The sequence below is a fragment of the Euleptes europaea genome, chromosome 5, assembly GCF_029931775.1.
Source record: "Euleptes europaea isolate rEulEur1 chromosome 5, rEulEur1.hap1, whole genome shotgun sequence".
NCBI classification, from domain to species: Eukaryota; Metazoa; Chordata; class Lepidosauria; order Squamata; family Sphaerodactylidae; genus Euleptes; species Euleptes europaea.
In genome coordinates this window covers 9,545,322-9,563,542 of record NC_079316.1, presented here as the reverse complement: position 1 = coordinate 9,563,542, position 18,221 = coordinate 9,545,322, and the positions used below count along the sequence as shown (strand labels likewise).

Genomic DNA, 18,221 nt, shown 5'->3' with positions numbered 1-18,221 from the left:
TGAATGCTAACCCTTCTATGGTAATGCAGGGCAGAATTTTGAATATACCATACTCTGACAGGATCTGCCCTTGCTCTTCTGGCTCTATTGACTCATTAGCCCATGCCCTTTTGGAATGCCGCTTTTACGAGGAACTTCGATCGCACTATATTTCCCCCCTTTTAATATACAAATCCAATGCCTCTGTGACTGACATAATGCCTTTTTTACTAAGTGATAGGGACCCCAAGGCTACATTGTCAGTGGCAAGATTTGTTTCAGTCCTTATATCCCTCCAACACTAGATATATGCTGCTCAAGATCAATTGATCAAGGAGCTTCTAAGGGATAAAAGGAAAGGAAAGGAAAGGAAAACCCCAAAAGGGGTCGCCATAAGTAGGCTGCGACTTGAAGGCACTTTACACACACATACTAGTTAAAATGGATAGTAATCATGATGCATAACTATTCTCTCCAGGATCAGAGGCTCATGCTGAATATATTAGGTGTTGTGGAACACAGGCAGGATGGTGCTGCTGCAGTTGTCTTGTTTGGGGGCTTCCTAGAGGTACCTGGTTGGCCACTGGGTGAACAGACTGCTGGACTTGATGGACCTTGGTTTGATCCAGCATGGCCTTTCTTATGTTCTTATGTAATTAATCTGCAGAGTAAGAGGACAAGAAAGAGATGATGAGAGCGATGGCATCTTGGCCATCTTCTGGGCATGGAGTAGGGATCAGATGATGAGAGGGAGGGCATCTTGGCCATCTTCTGGGCATGGAGTAGGGGTCACTGGGGGTGTGCAAGGGAGGTAGTTGTGAATTTCCTGCATTGTGCAGGGGGTTGGACTAGATTAACCTTATGGTCCCTACACTTGCATAATTTTTTTTGCTAATGTAAAATAGGTTGTTTTCTAATGCTTTAATGTAACGATCTGTGTAGTCATGCATATGATTCATACAGGGAATACCGGTTAATGCTGTAGGTGTTCTTCCCAAAAGGGTTCTGTGAATGCTCCATTTGTGGTGATGGTGGGGAGACAGACAGGGTCATGGCTCAGTGGTAGAGCATCTGCTTGCCATGCAGAAGGCACCAGGTTCAATCATCCCTGGCTTCTCCAGCTAAAAGGATGAAGTGGTAGGTGATGTGAAAGTCCCTCAACCTGATACCCTGGAGAGTCACTGCCAGTCTGAGGAGACAATACTGACCTTGATGGACAGATGGCCTAATTCAGTGTTAGACTGCTTCATGTGCTCAGCTGATCTAGAACCACAGCATGAGTGCCCAAATCAGATGAAAGACCCTTGCGGAACAGAAGACTGTGGTCTGCAAACATCTCTGCACACATTCAAAGAACATTCATTACTGCTGAGGAATTGCTTTCCCTTCTTTGTTGCCTCTTTGCAGGACAGCGTAGGCTGGCATGCTGAGAATGTTGTGATGAACTGAACACACCATTTTTGACAGCCATGATCGCTCATGAGCTGAGACTGGGAGCTGCTCATCTCACCTATCCTGTTCATGCATGACCTGAGCATCATGTCAGGCTCCTTTATGGCTGGGTAACAGCTGTAGTGGTGGTTGTGTCCTTAATGCTAGACATTGGAAGAAGGAGGCAGCATAGGGGTCTGGAGACCAAGTCCTATGAGGAAAGGTTGAAGGAGCTGGGGATGTTTAGCCTGAAGAGAAGACTGAGAGGTGACATGATAACCATTTTCAAGTACTTGAAGGGCTGTCATAGAGAGGAGGGTGCTGAGTTGTTTTCTGTTGCCCAAGAAGGTCGGACCAGAATCAACTGGTTGCAATTAAATCAGAAAAGTTTCCATCTAGACATTAGGAAGAATTATCTAACAGTTAGAGCGGTTCCTCAGTGGAACAGGCTTCCTCGGGAGGTGGTGAGCTTCCCTGGAGGGGCAACTGGTTTAGTGTGTGTGTGTGTCAAAACAAAAGGGTTGAGCTGAACAACCCTAAAATAATAACAAATATCTAAGTTTTAATTCGAAGCACAGTTAAAAACACAGGGCCTATAGTGTAGGCTAACTATTCCCAATAGATAAACAGATATGAACACATTAACACATGAAGCTGCCTTCTACTGAATCAGACCCTCGGTCCATCAGAGTCAGTATTGTCTACTCAGACCAGCAGCGGCTCTCCAGGGTCTCAGTCAGGGGTCTTTCCTATCACCTACTTGCCTAGTCCCTTTAACTGGAGATGCCGGGGATTGAACCTGGGACCTTCTGCATGCAAAGCAGATGCTCTACCACTGAGCTACGGCCCCTCCCCACACATACTCAGTTGATGTATAGCCATACAATGACCAAACTAAGACCAAACTAGGACCAGACGCGTTTTGGCCTTATATAGGTCTTCCTCAGTGGTCATACATAAAAGTATAATATAGTACACATCCTAACATATTCAATCTCATAATACAAAGAGAAGAATATATAAAAGCCGTTTGTGTGTGTGTGCCATCAAGTCACAGCTGACAGGGTAACCCCTAAGGGTTTCAAGGCAAGAGACTTTTGGAGGTGGTTTGCCATTGCCTGCCTCTGTGTAACGACTCTGATTTTCCTTGGAGATTTCCTATCCAAATTAGGGCTGTCGATTTGGTTTGTCTTGAACCGAAAAACAGCCAAATTTCTCCCGATTTGGCGGTTTCCAGCTTGGATAGAGCCAAATTCAAAAAAAAGGCGGGAAAATGAGGAGCCGAATTCAGCGAGTTCGGATGAATGCTGAATAAATTCAGCAAATTCGGGGGCTCCGAATCAGCAGCATAACCGTCAGTTACTAAGCAACTAGCAGAATTCTCCAGCGGCCAATGGTGGCCAAGCCGGGTCTTCTGTCCAATCAGTAGCGGTTGAGTGCATGAGCCCAGCTGCTTCATGGCCTGGGGAGAGAAAGAGAGAGTGTCTTTTTGTGTAAGAGAGAGATTCATGTGGGGGTGGGGGTGTGTGCACATTCGCTCCTTTCCGTGGCTGGGGGGGGGGCTTGTTTGGAGGTAGAGGTCCCAAACTTTTGGTGTGGCTTGAGGGGACACTTCTTGCAATAACCCCAAAGGTTTGGGAAGATTGGGTCAGAGGGGCCCGAGTTATGGGGCCCTGAAGTGGTCCCCCCATCTGCCCATTGCAATAAAGCCATTACAAACACATTCGGGGCTTTCCACGGCTCCAGGGGGGGCATTTTTGGAGGTAGAGGTCCCACACTTTCAGTGTATCTTGAGGGGACCCTTCTTGCAAGAACCCCCAAGTTTTGTGAAGATTGGGTCAGGGGTCCTGAATTATGGAGCCCGGAAGGGGTCCCCCACCCATCTGTCCATTGGAATACAGCCTTTAAAAACACATTCGCATTGGGCCATGCCATTACCCCAGCCCAGGGGTCTGACTAAAAGGCAAATAATCCCGAGTTATGGGGTCCCCCCATCCACCCATTGGAATGAATGGGAGCAGGCAATCCTATGTGCATCTAGAGAGCGGCAATTCCAAGGCAAAACCTCCTGTGTATAAATGGCCAGAGAGTATATGTGTGAGAGTCTGCTAGAATCTTATTGGATTACTTCTGAGTCCTGACTCCCAGTCCCTGCTCCTGATGGAAGAGAAGAAGACATCCACAGTAAGACCCATTTGGGGGCTTTTCTCTATAATTCTCTATAATTTTTTTCCTGTGTGTGTGTGTGTATGTGTGGGGGGGGAAGATTCTCTCTGTGTGTGTGTGTGTGTGAGAGAGAGAGAGAGAGAGAGAAAGAGAGTGAGTGAGGGGGGAAGCCAAAGGGGAGTGGGTTTACCAGTTCTGCTGGGGGGTGGGCTTGATTGCCTCTGTGTGGGACTGTGCTTTCTACTGTTTTCACCGGTTGCTAACTTCGTGTGGAGTTAACTGTGGGTCAGTGAGTCTCTCTCTGGCTGGTTCCTATTGTTTCCAATGGGCTGTGCAGCCACTCCTGTTGTTTTGAATGGGCTAGCCTGTCTTTCGTTTTAGTACACCCCTATAATGTATTTCAGTGGAGTCAATGCAAGTCAACCGACATTCCCCTCTCCCATTATCTTCAATGGGCTGGGCAGCCTCTCCCATTGCTTCCAATGGGCTGACTTGTCATTTGTTTTAGTACATCCCTTTTAATGGCTTTATTCCAACGGGCAGATGGGGGGACCCCTTCCGGGGCCCCTGACCCGATCTTCACAAAACTTGGGGGTTCTTGCAAGAAGGGTCCCCTCAAGCTACATTAAAATTTTGGGACCTCTACCTCCAAAAATGCCCCCCCCAGAGCCGTGGAAAGCCGCAAATGTGTTTTTAATGCCTTTATTCCAATGTGTCAGGCCTGTATTTCAGTTAGTTTCGTTTTCTCATCAACTTGCCTTCAAGGATTGTTTTGCATTCTTGGTCTCTTTGAAGCCAACAGAAGTCCGTGGGAACAGCGGCGCCTCTGTACTGTTTGTAATCTGTAATCTCCTGAAACTGTACTGTACTGTTGAGTGCTTTTTTCAATGCTTTTATATTATCAAGTGCAAGCCAGTTTGCTCCATTGCTGTCTTAGGTTCTTTATGCTCTGCTTACCCATGCGACCATTAAACCAGCTTCTTTGGACAACCTCATCTCCTGCTGTGGTTAGTGGTTCTCGATAGGGCAAGTGCTTAAACAATGGGCAGATGGGGGGACCCCCTTCCGGACCCCATAGCTCAAGGGCCCCTGACCCAATCTTAACAAAACTTGGGGGTTCTTGCAAGAAGGGTCCCCTCAAGCTACACTGAAACTTTGGGACACTATCTGTGCAAACTGTAATCTTCTGACATTGTCATTTGGATGAATAGACAAAGCAGTTTGAATTGAAGCAAGTACAGCAAGTCCTGTACAACTTGGTTTCAGAATACCCCACACTAAAGTAAAGTCTTCTTTTAACATCATCCCTATATCAAAAGCAGTTATCAAACCTTCAGTTTTCACTAGGTCTGTTAATGTTCTGGAAAGTTCTACTACCGGAACTACTCCATGTGCTTTTTTGTAGAGATGTCCGATGACCTGAGGCCAGGTTCCAGCCTCCTCTGCTCTCAAAGACAATGAAGGGTGATTAGCAATTAAAGCATTCACAACTCTTGCTCTTAATTCAGGAGTATTTATAGCCATTGTCCCATCTAGGGCTCTTGTCTTCTTTGAAAGCCATACTGCTACTTTCTTTATATCAGTGGGAGTGTCTCCAACTACTCCACGAAGCTGACTCACTGGTATGGTTACTATACCATGAAGTGCCATTGGTGCTTGTGCACCCAAGCCCAATACTCTTTGTTGAATGATTCTAGCAGTTACTCTGCTTAGAAATGTCAATTCAGCTCCTCTTTGAGCTATTGTTAATGCAGCTATTTCATTTGCAGTAATGGGTAAAAATCCTGCTGCAAATGGATGTTCGGGTTGCCAGTCTGTATGGAAAGGCCCATGTCTAGCGGTGCCTCCCATAGCTGTTGCATTTCCTTGACCCACTATGCCTTCAGCTTGAAAGTGACTAAGACTCAGAACTGCATCTTGTGGATCCATTGGACCCTGATTCAAAGTCAAAGTGGGATTTACTAAGGCAACTGGTGGATTTGCATTGTCTTGTAATGCTAAAACTCCACGCATATAACGATCTCCCAGTCCCTGCGGACCACTTGTCATTCTAAAGACCAATTGTTGACCATGCACAAGCTGAACCCCTGCTTGATTAGCTAAATCATTTAGCAGAGCGATTTGTATTTGTTGAGCCATCCCAAGCAGTGCTTTGGGTACCTATAGGATTTATTTTGACCAAGGGTATAATTTATGTAAAAAATGTGTAAAAGTGTGAAAGTGAAAGTGAAACCAGGAATCGTACCCACGTCTGGGCGTAACTCCTGGCTGGCTCGCCAACTGAAGCGGGTCGTGCTGTTCAAATGACAGGCTCTTAGAATGTTCCACTTACTGAGAAGTGAAGGTATCTTATTCAGCCAATCACTGAGTAAGCAGGACTCAACAACTTTTCTTACTTTTAAAAAGCAAGTCTTTTTATTGATATACTTCCAGTAAAATATGTGTAAATGCAGATTATCAAGTCTTTAACACTTCTATAAAAACTCTTGTAAAAATACAATGTATGCAGTTACAATGTATGCAATAAAAGTAAGCAAGTCTTACATACTATTAAGTTTCAAAATCCAACTTCTAAAATATAACAGTCAAATTATTCTGATTCAGTTCAAAGTATCTAATTCACAAAGTCTAGAGTAAAGTATTTAAACCATACATACCATTCAGCTTTTTCTGAGAGCCTTTTGAAAGGTTCTAAATCTCTGGGCTAACTGAAGCTGTATTTATACTGTTTCTAGACCCATTAAGAGTGAAGAGTGTTCCTTTATCCCCTCTTCCTTATCCTTCAAAAGGGTACCTTTATTCTCTCTTTCTTATCCTTCAAAAGGGTACCTTTATTCTCTCTTATCAGATACCAGGAGCTTAGTGGCATCTGCTCCTGTCTTATGTCCTTATATGGATTTCCTTTTCTTTCAGTCCTCTTAGCTTAACTCATTTCTGAGTTACATGATCTTATTACATATTTAATTTCTATACCATCCTTTTCGTTAGGACTATACGCATTAAATGAGACTACTTAGAAATCTGTAGCACAACGTTTAACTATATAACTAACAGAACACAATTATAGCTGACATTGTCACTTTGCAAAGTGTTTTGTTTACATTAGTTAGCAGGATTGCATCTAGCAAGATTACAGTAGAGCAAGGAAGCATATTACTCTTATCTTGAGAGAACTATAATGCCTTTAGGCTATATTAAGCACAATTTCAGCTATTAATGCACTCTTAGTACATTAAGATATCTTAAGACCTTGAAAAGGCCATTGAGATTCTGACATCTGGCAGCTGAGTCAGAAAGGCGACTTTACGCTGCCCCTTCAAGGGAAGGTGCTCAGCTCTGCCCCTTCAAGGACAAAGCCAGAGTAACTTTAGTAGTTAGCTTTGATAGAGCTAACCTTGAGAGTAGTCTGTCAGCCTGACACAGAGCTAGCCTGTCAGCATGACACAGACTTTCATTATACATTACACAAACCTCTGTATGTGTATGATGTGTTTAAGCTCTATATGGAATTAATTCTGCACATGTTCACAAGATACCATGATCATGTCAGGGCCTGTCATAATAGCAGTAAAGCATATAGGTTTATTAAACATACAAAGGTGCAAGGCAAAGAATAATAATACTCAGATTTAACAACATCCCACATAATAATCAATAACCTTAAACAATTACAAGCATCCTGGTGTGTTTTCTTTTAGGTAAACTAGCTCCTAGCCTGCAATTTCCTCTGAGATCAGAGGCCCTAATTGGAAACTGGGGTCAGCTAAAAAGTCAGGTCTTCTAAGCTAGAGATTAATAAAAAAGCTGGTTCTTATTAACCCAAATATTATATTTTTAATAAAAAGAATTCAAAGAATTCTCGCGACACCTACATACCCACATGCATGAGCAGATTGAATTAACATGAAGCTGCCTTATGCTGAATCAAACCCTTGATCCATCAGTGTCAGTATTATCTACTCAAGCTGGCAGTGGCTCTTCAGGGTCTCAGGTGGAGGTCTTTCACATCACCTACTAGCTGATCCTCTTAACTGGAGACGCTGGAGATTGAACCTGGGACCTTCTGCATGCCAAGCAGATGCTCTACCACTAAGCTACAGACTCTTACAAAATGAAATGTGGAAAAAAAAACACTGTTCTAAAAGCTGCATCAATTGTATGGTTCCTTTTCAAGAAGACTATGTGTTAAAAATATTGGGGTGGGGGACCTGAATTTACTGGAAAAATTTAACCCAACAATTTCATGCTGAATCCTTCCTTGGAGGGCTTAAAAAATAAAATAACTGAGATCAGTAGAGAGAGTAAGGGAGACTTATAGTGCAATCCTAAAGAGAGTTACTCCAGTCTAAGCCCATTCATTTCAATGGGCTTAGACTGGAGTAATTGTAGGATTGCATTGCACAGTTAACTATTCTCCCACTGATTCGTGAATGTTTCCATTTCAATTTCTATCCAGTTTCCCATGTTGGTAACAAGGTCATTTTTGGCACCTAAGGGCACTAAGGTTGCCAGCTCCAGGTTGGGAAATATCTGGAGTTTTTGCAAGTGGAGCCTGAGGAGGATGGGGTTGGAGGAGGGGAGGGACTTAAATTCCATAGACTCCACCTTCCAAAGCGGCCTTTTTCTAGGCGAACTGATCTCTGTCACCTGGAGATCAGTTGTAGTAGCGAGAGATCTCCAGCTACCATCTGGAGGTTGGCAATCCTGAAGGGCACATCTTTATTTAATTTTTCATTTACACTAAATTTATACCCCAATGGGGACCCAAAGTGGTTTATATTGTTCTCCTCCATTTTATTCTCACAACAACCCTGTGAGAAAGTGACAGGGCCAAGGTCACCCTTCTAGCTCCCACAGCAGAGTAAGGGTTCAACTTTGGGTTGCCCTGGTCCTAGTCTAACCATTGTGCCACACTGATTATCATTACATCATTTTGGAAATTTTATGGTAAGGAGGCCGGAGGGAATAGGGCCAACAGGTCCCCATTTTCCCCATTATTCAAAAGGCCTTGAGGGTTTCATGAGTGGTGAGACCCTATGATTTCACTTTGAAAAGCAATGTTACTATTAATACAGTTGTGTGAATGTGTATAGTTACAATCAAGAGGTTTTGGAAGGAAGGGTTATTGATCATACAGAATACCAAGAGATAAAGAAGGAAATTAATTATGCGCTAAATGGAGAACATAGTTGAGGTTTTATCTCCAGATCATTGTCCCCAATCTCCAATTAGCACAAGCAACTAAGTCTGGGAAGAATCTTGGAAGAACCTATCTTTATGCAGGATGGCTCACATTCATCTCTCCAGGAGAAGTTATTTGTTTATGATCATAATATGGGCCATTTCATTAGTAGGCTTACCAGGTCCCCCTTCTTCTTCGGCGGGAGGTTTTTGGAGTGGAGGTGGGGGGGAGGTCGTGCGTGCCCGGAAGTGTTTCATCACTTCCGGTTCACATCCGGAAGTGCTGCATTGCAAAGCGCCAGTTTCCACTCAAATTCCCAGTTTGAGTGGTAAAGGCCTGTTGAGATGCGGCACTTCCAGGTGTAAAACGCATCACAAGGGGCCGTTTTCTGTTTGAGTGGAAAACAGCCCCTCGTGATGCGTTTTACACCCGGAAGTGAAAACTGGGAGTTTGAGTGGAAACCGGCTCTTTGTGATTCACCGCTTCCAGATGTAAACCAGAAGTGACGTGTCGCCGCATGCACGGGTTGCCCGCCGACCCTCAGCTGGTCAGCGGGCAGCCAGGTGGATTGGCAGGGGTTTGCCTGCCACCACCTGGCACTTGGCAACCCTATTCATTAGTCTAGCTACATTTCTTCTCTCAAGGGATGCTGTAGATCAGAAGAATGTGGGGTAGGAGTCAAAACTGCATTGGGAAAGCAGAGAGTGAGTAAGTGAAATAGCAAATAACTACCCCCTCAAAGCCAATTAAAAAAAACATTGCTACATTATACCTGCCTGCAAACCACTCCCTCCAATCCAGAAATTATCTCTTCACATCAAGTGTGAATATATTTATAAAGGTAAAGCACTCTCTTGGCTTGGATGTATTTAGACCCTCCCAGAGACTTTACTTGTGTGTGTGTGTGTGTGTGTGTGTGTGTGTGTGTGTGTGTTAAGTGCTGTCAAGTCGCTTCCAACTCATGGCGACCCTATGAATGAATGTCCTCCAAGATGTCCTATCTTTGACAGCCTGGCTCAGATCTTGCAAATTGAGGGCCGTAGCTTCCTTTATTGAGTCAATCCATCTCTTGTTGGGTCTTCCTCTTTTCCTGCCATCCTCAACTTTTCCTAGCATGACTGTCTTTTCCAGTGACTCTTTTCTCATAATGTGACCAAAGTACGACAGCCTCAGTTTAGTCATTTTAGCTTCTAGGGTCAGTTCAGGCTTGATTTGATTTATAACCCACTGATTTGTTTTTTTGGCAGTCCACGGTATCCGTAACACTCTCCTCCAACACCACATTTCAAAGGAATCTACTTTCTTCCTATCAGCTCTCTTCAATGTCCAGCTTTACTTACAGCCTGTGTATTAAGACTATTTAGTCCTTTATCATTAACCCCAAATTTCTGAGGTGGTAAAATCTGAAAGCCTTGACCTGGTTGGCCCAGACTAACCCAGTCTTGTTAGGCCTCGGAAACTAAGCAGGATCAGCCCTGGATAGCACTTGGATGGGAGACCACCAAGTGAGTCCAGGGTTGTTACACAGAGGCAGGCAATGGCAAACCACCTCCGTTTGTTTTTTGCCCTGAAAACCCTACAGGGTCACCATAAATCATCTACAACTTGTCAGTGTGTTCCACCCCCCCCAGGGGATGTTGGTATTATTGGATGTCCTTTTTGCTCTGAAATGGATGCCCCAGGCTCATCTAGGGTTGCCAGTTGCGCCCCCCCCCCCAATTTACTGGGGTAAGGTAGAGTGGAAAACTGAAGATGGGGAGAAAATAAAGGTAGGTTGACTGGTGGATGGGAAGGAGAGAAAGGGACAGGAAAGGGTCAGAGGCTATGGGGGCTTTCAAGGAATGTAAAGAGGAAATAGTGGAGGAAAGGGGAAATTCACCCCCCAAGGTCTTGCAGGTTTCTGCCTGTATATTCTAATACTCAACCTTGCCAAATCTAAGGATACTTAAATCCAGAGATTGGAGCAGTGAGCAGACAAGATGGATCATTTGACAAAGTGAAAAACACCTCAGGTTTGCAAAAAAAAAACAAAAAAAAACCCCGCAGAAAATCTAAATGTGTATATAAATTGGGGAGTTTTAAAAATCCCAAGATGACAAAAGGAGAACACGTAGCTTTAAGAAACAGATGCCTTCAGTGGCTGTTGGTAGGCAACCCGAACAGTTTCTTTCAGTCAAAAGCCCGGGGAGGAGCCAGGGCCCTTTCTGGGGCTGTTTTGGATGTTGAGGAGGAATCAACAGCACCCATTGGGTGACTTGCTGCTAGCACGTGACTTGCTTGGCTCACCCTGTCCTGGCTGCTTCCTACTTTTCAACAGCAGCCACCTTACAAAAGCCAGTGTGGGTACTAGTTAGAATTTCAGACTAGGATCTGGGAGATCCAGCCCCACACTGCTGTGGATACTCACAAGGTGGCTTTGATCTAGTGACACACACTCAGCCTAGACTACCTCACAGGTTTGTTGTGAGGATAAAACGGAGGAGAGGAAAATGATGTAGGCTGCTTTGGATCCCTATTGTGCAGAAAAATGGGACATAAATGAAGGTTTATATGGAACTATCATGCTGCCGATGTACAAATCTATGGTGAGACCACATTTGGAATACTGTGTACAGTTCTGGTCACCACACCGAAAAAAGGATATTACAGAGCTTGAGAAGTTGCAGAAAAGAGCAACCAAAATGATCAGGGGACTAGAGCTACTACCCTATGGGGAGCGGTTAAAACACTTAGTGCTGTTTAGCTTGGAAAGAAGGCAATTAAGGTAAGATATGATAGAGGTCTATAAAATTATGCACGGTATGGAGAGAGTGGGCAAGGAGAAGCTTTTCTCCCTCTCTCATCATACCAGAACGCCGGGTCATCTGTTGAAGCTGGAAGGTGAGAGATTCAAACCAGATAAAAGGAAATATTTCTTTGCTCAACGCATTTAAATTGTGGAACTCCCTGCCCCAGGATGTGGTGATGGCTGCCAACTTGGAAGGCTTTAAGAGGGGATTAGACATGTTCATGGAGGAGAGGGCTATTCATGGCTACTAGTCAAAATGGCTACTAGTGAAAATGCATACCTATGGAAGGGGCCACCAGGGTCATCTAGTCCAACCCCCTTCACAATGCACAAAATTCACAACTACCTCCCCACCCCCACCCCCAGTGACCCCTACTCCATGCCCAAAAGATGTCCAAGAGGCCCTCCTTCTCATAAACTGCCTAAGGTCATAGTATCAGCATTGCTGACAGATGGCCATCTAGCCTCTACTTAAAAACCTCCAGGGAAGGAGAGCTTACTACCTCCTGAGGAAGCCTGCTCCACTGAGGAACTGGGGGAGGGGGAGATACGTGTGTAAACTTTGAAGTCATCCACAACATAGCACTGTCCTTGTTTCCCTCCAAAGATGAGCAAGTGCTGATCACACTGAAGGAAGCAGTCGTGAAATCCCTCCTAAAGCATCCCACTGCTCCAGATTTTCCTATTTTTCCACCAGACTCATTTTTAAAAGTACTCAGGATGTTGGGGTTGGGGGGTCTCAAAAACATTTCAGTTTTTTTCTGGGCCTTTACATCTCTACAAAAGGAAGGTTAGAAGTTGGAGAGGACTAGTGAAGGAAGAACCCCTTGATTTGGTTCCACCAGCACTTTAAAGACCAGCAAGCATTTCAGGGTATCTTATGAAGGGAGCTATGACTCTCGAATGGTTGACACACACACCCCTCACACAAAATCTTGTTGGTTTCTAAGAGCCAGCATGGTGTAGTGGTTAAGAAGAGCAGTGGTTTGGAGCGGTGGACTCTGATCGGGAATACTGGGTTTGATTCCCCCACTCCTCCACATGAGTGGCAGAGGCTAATCTGGTGAACTGGATTTGTTTCCCCCCTCTTCCACATGAAGCCAGCTGGGTGACCTTGGGCTAGTCACAATCTCTCAGCCCCACCTACCTCACAGGGTGTCTGTTGTGGGGAGGGGAGGGGAAGGTGATTGTACGCCGGTTTGATTCTCCCCATCTTTGGAGGTTTTTAAGCAGAGGCTGGATGACCATCTGTCGGGAGTGCTTTGATTGTGGGATCCTGCATTGCGGAGCGAGGGTTGGGGTCACTGGGGGTGGGTGGGGGAGGTAGTTGTTAATTTCCTGCATTGTGCAGTGGGTTGGACTAGATGACCCTGGTGGTCCCTTCCAACTCTATGATTCTATGATTCTAAGTGGCAGAGAAAGTTGGCATATAAAAACCACCTCTTCTTCCTCTTCTTCTTCTACCTCTTCTTCTTCCTCCTCCTCCTCTTCTTCCTCTTCTTTCTCTTCCTCCTCCTCTAAGGTGCTAGTTGACTCAAATCTAGTTGTTATATTGCAGACCAACATGGCTACCCTCTGAAACTATATTCCTGGTAAAAGAAGGAAAGATGAGAAGCAAGACATTAGGACAGAAATGGCAAGGGGTGTTATTTATTTATTTATTAAAAACCTCTCTGTGCCACCTTTCCACTCAAACAGAGTTTCCAAGACAGGCTGAGAGGACAGCGGCATGTGGGCAGGAAGTGAAGGGATTAGGAAGGCTGAAATTAACATCTGAATTTGAAATCACGTGGGCTGAATGTAATATTTCTTCTCTTCCCGTTGATCCCAAATGGCAGCTGGCCGCACAATATGGGAACATTTACTCTTTGGCAATAGGATCTCAAGCTGCAATAGTAGTTCATGGATTTCCAGCAGTGAAAGAATTTCTGATAAACAATTCGGCACAGGTTTCCGGACGACCTGCACTCCCCTTCCTGGAGGCTATATCACAAGGAAAAGGTACATTTTTGTGAAGAGTGAAAGATGCCATTTTTGTCTCAAGAGAAGTCATAAAGGAGACATAAGCACATCAAAATCTCAGTGAATGACAAAACATGCAACGTCTCTGAATGTTTCAGCCATCTAGTGATTTCTCCATCCAGGGAGTTCTAGGAATAGAAATAGAAACAGTCCAGGGATCTCCAAATCCCCAACTGGCAACAGTTCTAGGGATGGGCAGAGATTATAATGTTTACTTGGTTTACCAGAGCAGTTGTGTCGACACCCAACAAGACTAACTACTAGATGCAATCTGGAAGTGGGTGTCCTGCCAGGCAGATGACAGACTTCTCAGCATATATAGATTGGGTTGCCAGGTCCCTCTTCACCACTGGTGGGAGGTTTTGGGGGCGGATCCTGAGGAAGGCGGGGGTTGAGGAGGGGTGGGACTTCAATGCCATGGAGTCCAATTGCCAAAGCAGCCATTTTCTCCAGGTGAACTGATCTCTATAGGCTGGAGATGAGTTGTAATAGCAGGAGATCTCCAGCTAGTACCTGGAGGTTTATATATGTATGTGGTAAGCTGCAGTACTGTAGTCAAAAGCTCTGCTTACGACCTGAGTTCGATCCCGACGGAAGTCGATTTCAGGTAGCCATCACTCCATCTTTTTGGAAGACAATGAGATGGTAGGAGTTTTCGCCTCTTTCATATGTTGCATGGAGGAGAGGGGTATTCATGGCTACTAGTAAAAATGGATACTAGTCACAATGCGTACCTATGGAAGGGGCCTAGTATCCATTTTTACTAGTAGCCATGAATACCCCTCTCTCCTCCATGAACCTCCAGCACTCAAAGCTTCAGGGCTGGTGCACAAATACATTTTCCTTCATTCCACAGTCTTAACTGCTCCCCTTCATGTGCTAATGCAACATATGAAAGAGGCGAAAACTCCTACCATCTCATTGTCTTCCAAAAAGATGGAGTGATAGCCACAGGCATAGCCAGCTTTAAAAGAGGATTAGACAGATTCATGGAGGAGAGGTCTTTCAGTGGCTACTAGCCATGGTGACTGAAGGGAACCTCCCTGTTCAGTGGCAGTAAACCTCTGAACCCCAGTGCCAGGGGAAGGATGTTGTTGGACGCTGATTCTGTACCAGCATTGCATCTCTTAGAGAACGGGGAGTTTTAACATACATACACAGAGGCATTAGATGTGACATTTTCTAAGCTGGGAATATAAATAAATTATAATATGGTTTTTTTTGTAATTGTTTGTGGCTTCAGGTATTATATTCTCAAGCGGCCACACCTGGAAGCAACAGAGGAAGTTTGGGTTAGTGGCCATGTGGAAGATGGGAATGGGGAAGAGAAGCATGGAGCAGAAAATTCAAGTGGAGGCTGATCATCTTGTTGAGGCTCTTGCACGTGCCAAGGGTATGTGTTACTGGAAGTTTATGTTGACACATGCCCCAGTTTGGACTAGTCTTGGTATCACCTACAAAGTTTTCATGACCCATTCAACAAGTTAATTTATCAAGCACTGCATTTTCAGGAAGCTTTGACTTGTTGGTTACAGCCTATCTCAGGTCTGTTATTTTGTTACAACCACCTCAAATATCTGTTCTTTGGAAATTCCAGAAAGGACTTTTCCCCAAGCATCATGCACACTAATTCAAAATCACTGATACCTGTCAAGAACTCCTAGTCCAAGGCATTCTCTTTTGGTGGGTCAGTAAAACACAAAATTACAAAACCCTGAATCCTCACACCTCAGTCTTGGTAGCCGGCAAAACAGGTGCTCTGGGGGCTGGCAGAACTGGTGTGCCAGGAACCGGCTGAGCGGAAGTCTCGGAGGCGGTTGGGCCGGTGGCCTCGGAGGGGGGAGAGTTGGTGCGCTCAGTGGCAGAGCCGGCAGCGTTGGCTGAACTGGCACCGGTTGGACTGGGGTAGGTTGCCCTAGTCGTAAACTCTCATTTTCACGGAGTAATTGCTCCATTTGGTCCTGCAAACGGTGCAATTTGTCGTTTATGTTCCCAGTTTTGGTCTCACAACAGATGCATTTCGTCTCCAGCTCCCCCCGTGCGTCTAGACTGACTAACCCGAAGATCAGTAGCCCAGTCAGGCTCCTCACCATACAGGTCCTCCTCATCCGAGTAGTCCGGTTCGTTCAAGCGACTCGCAAGCCTATGTGCACGTTGCTTATTGCGAGTCGGGCCGAAAGGCGGGGAAAATGGGGGGATAAACCTAAGTCCTGTGCCCGTGCGGGCTCGGATGGCTGCCAAACATTGTTCCTCCTCTCGCTCGGCCTGCACTCTCGCTGCCCCTCCTCCGCTGCTCGTAACTGTTCCTTGCCTCATTTTCGGTCAGCAAGCACTTGGTCGGCCTCAAGCTTGGCGGCGATCGCCGTGGTGACGATCGGGAGAGCTTCTTGCTCCAAAAGCCGGAGGAATTCAGAGGAATCCTGTGGGTCCAACAACGGTTGAACCCATACTGCTAGAGCAGCAGCGTCTGCACCAAATTCAGGGGCTAGGCGCTTTGTGAGTTCAGCCACCATGGCTGTAGTCGAAGTTAGGTCCGCAAACAGCAAGGCCGTCCAGGTTGCCATATCCCGTGCTTCCTTCAGGCACACATTAGGGTCAAGAGCTGTGGGGCTCGGGACCCCCTCCGCTGGTGTTCCCGCCATGGACCTGAGTGGAGCGGGGCAGATCGGGGCCGCTACCAGTTCCTGCTGCTCCTCACATATAGTTAACCCGGCTAACAAACGGGTTAAGGCAGCTAAATCCTCCTGCGGCAGTCGGACTTCCTCCACCAAACTGTCCAGTATCCAGAGGTCGTGCTGGGCACTCTGATCTGTGTCAGGGTCCGTCCAGGGTGTCGTGTCAGCCAGGCGCCGCCACTGAGCTCGAATGAGTACAATCAGGCGGTTGACCTCCGCATCCGTCCGCAGTGCCTCAGCAAGGATGTCATTCAGCAAAGCAGGGTCGTCGGGGTGCACGTCCAACGGTTCCAATGGAGGGTACCAAGGTCCTGGACCCTCCAGGGTTTTGGCCAGAAACCCTGTACCCGGGGAGAGCTGTCCCTACTCCCCCCCCCGGGACCTGGGCGCACCCTCCGGGGCTCTAGCCGCAGGTATTTCACTCGGAGAGCTCATTTCCTGCTCCCATCTGAGACCCCAGTGAACCCCCTTGGGCTCCAGCCAGGCAGGCAAAAAGAAGAGATGATTCGTGCCTAAATGTAAGCACTTGTCCCGTGGTAGTTCCACAAACAGCATCTACAGACAAAGGAGTCCAAAATAGAGCTAGTTTATTGGAAAACAAACAGGTAAGCAGAGCTCACAGGTACATAGGCACGAATGGGGCATGGGAGCGAATACAGGGCCTATAAGGGAATGCAGCATAATGGGTCATGGTAACCCCCCTCCTAACGAGGAGTCTTTCCCACGGGTGATAGCGCTGGAGCAGGAATTCGACAGTTAGCCGAAGCGACCTTGAGGAGTCTCTGGTAGAAAGCAAAACATTCTCCGTCTGGCAGGCTACTGTGATCAAAGGGAAAGCAGGCCTGACACACTAGCCCCTTTCACTAGCCAGGGGCAAGCTTCCAACCCACCTGGGATTAAAGTCCAGAAAGTCAGCCCTGCAAGGTAGACCACCTGCAGCATGAGTTTCACACAATTATTCACCTGGTAGATGTAGTACATAGGTCTAGTTACTGGAATTAGATTGAAGCCACCTGAAGGACAAAACACTGCAAGACATAATTAAAGTGATTTATTAACATTGTGAAAGAATATTTCTAAAAAGAAATATTCCATTTTGTCATCCTTCCTGTTTATCCTTCCTGAGTGAATTTAATGCCATTTTAACACCATCCAGATTTGTGTTCATCATACATGTCAGTGCATTCCACATGTTAATTTTGTACTCATCTGTCCTGAACCTACTGCCCAGCACCTAGAAAGGGAGGAAAGGATCTCATCATTTCCTTGTGTGTGTGTGTTAAGTGCCATCAAGTCGCTTCCGACTCATGGCGACCCTATGAATGAAAGTCCTCCAAAATGTCCTATCTTTGACAGCCTTGCTCAGATCTTGCAAACTGAAAGCTGTGGCTTCCTTTATTGAGTCAATCCATCTCTTGTTGGGTCTTCCTCTTTTCCTGCTGCCCTCAACGTTTCCTAGCATGACTGTCTTTTCCAGTGACTCTTGTCGTCTCATGGCGTGACCAAAATACGATAGCTGCAGTTTAGTCATTTTAGCTTCTAGGGTCAGTTCAGGCTTGATTTGATCTATAACCCACTGATTTGTTTTTTTGGCAGTCCACGGAATCTGTAACACTCTCCTCCAACACCACATTTCAAAGGAATCTATTTTCTTCCTATCGGCTTTCTTCACTGTCCAGCTTTCACACCCATACATAGTAATAGGGAATATGATGGCATGAATTAATCTAGTCTTGGTGGCCAGTGACACATCCTTACACTTCAAAATCTTTTCTAGCTCCTTCATGGCTGCCCTTCCCAGTCTCAATCTCCTTCTGATTTCTTGGCTGCAGTCTCCCTCTTGGTTGATGGTGCAGCAAAGGAATAGAAAGTCTTGGACAATTTCAATTTCCTCATTGTCAACCTTAAAGTTGGGTAATTCTTCTGTAGTCATTACTTTTGTTTTCTTGATGTTCAGCTGTAGTCCTGCTTTGGCACT

The 18,221-nt window shown here is 45.7% G+C and overlaps 1 protein-coding gene across 1 annotated transcript in view; it reads left to right on the top strand.

Moving 5' to 3' along the window:
• The window catches only part of LOC130477893 (cytochrome P450 2J2-like), a 59,360-nt gene that overhangs the window by 2,661 nt on the left and 38,478 nt on the right, over window positions 1-18,221 (top strand). Inside the window, exons 2-3 of the mRNA XM_056849974.1 lie at window positions 13,385-13,547; window positions 14,812-14,961. Coding sequence (XP_056705952.1) covers window positions 13,385-13,547; window positions 14,812-14,961 — 313 coding nt within the window. The remainder of the gene's footprint in view (window positions 1-13,384; window positions 13,548-14,811; window positions 14,962-18,221) is intronic.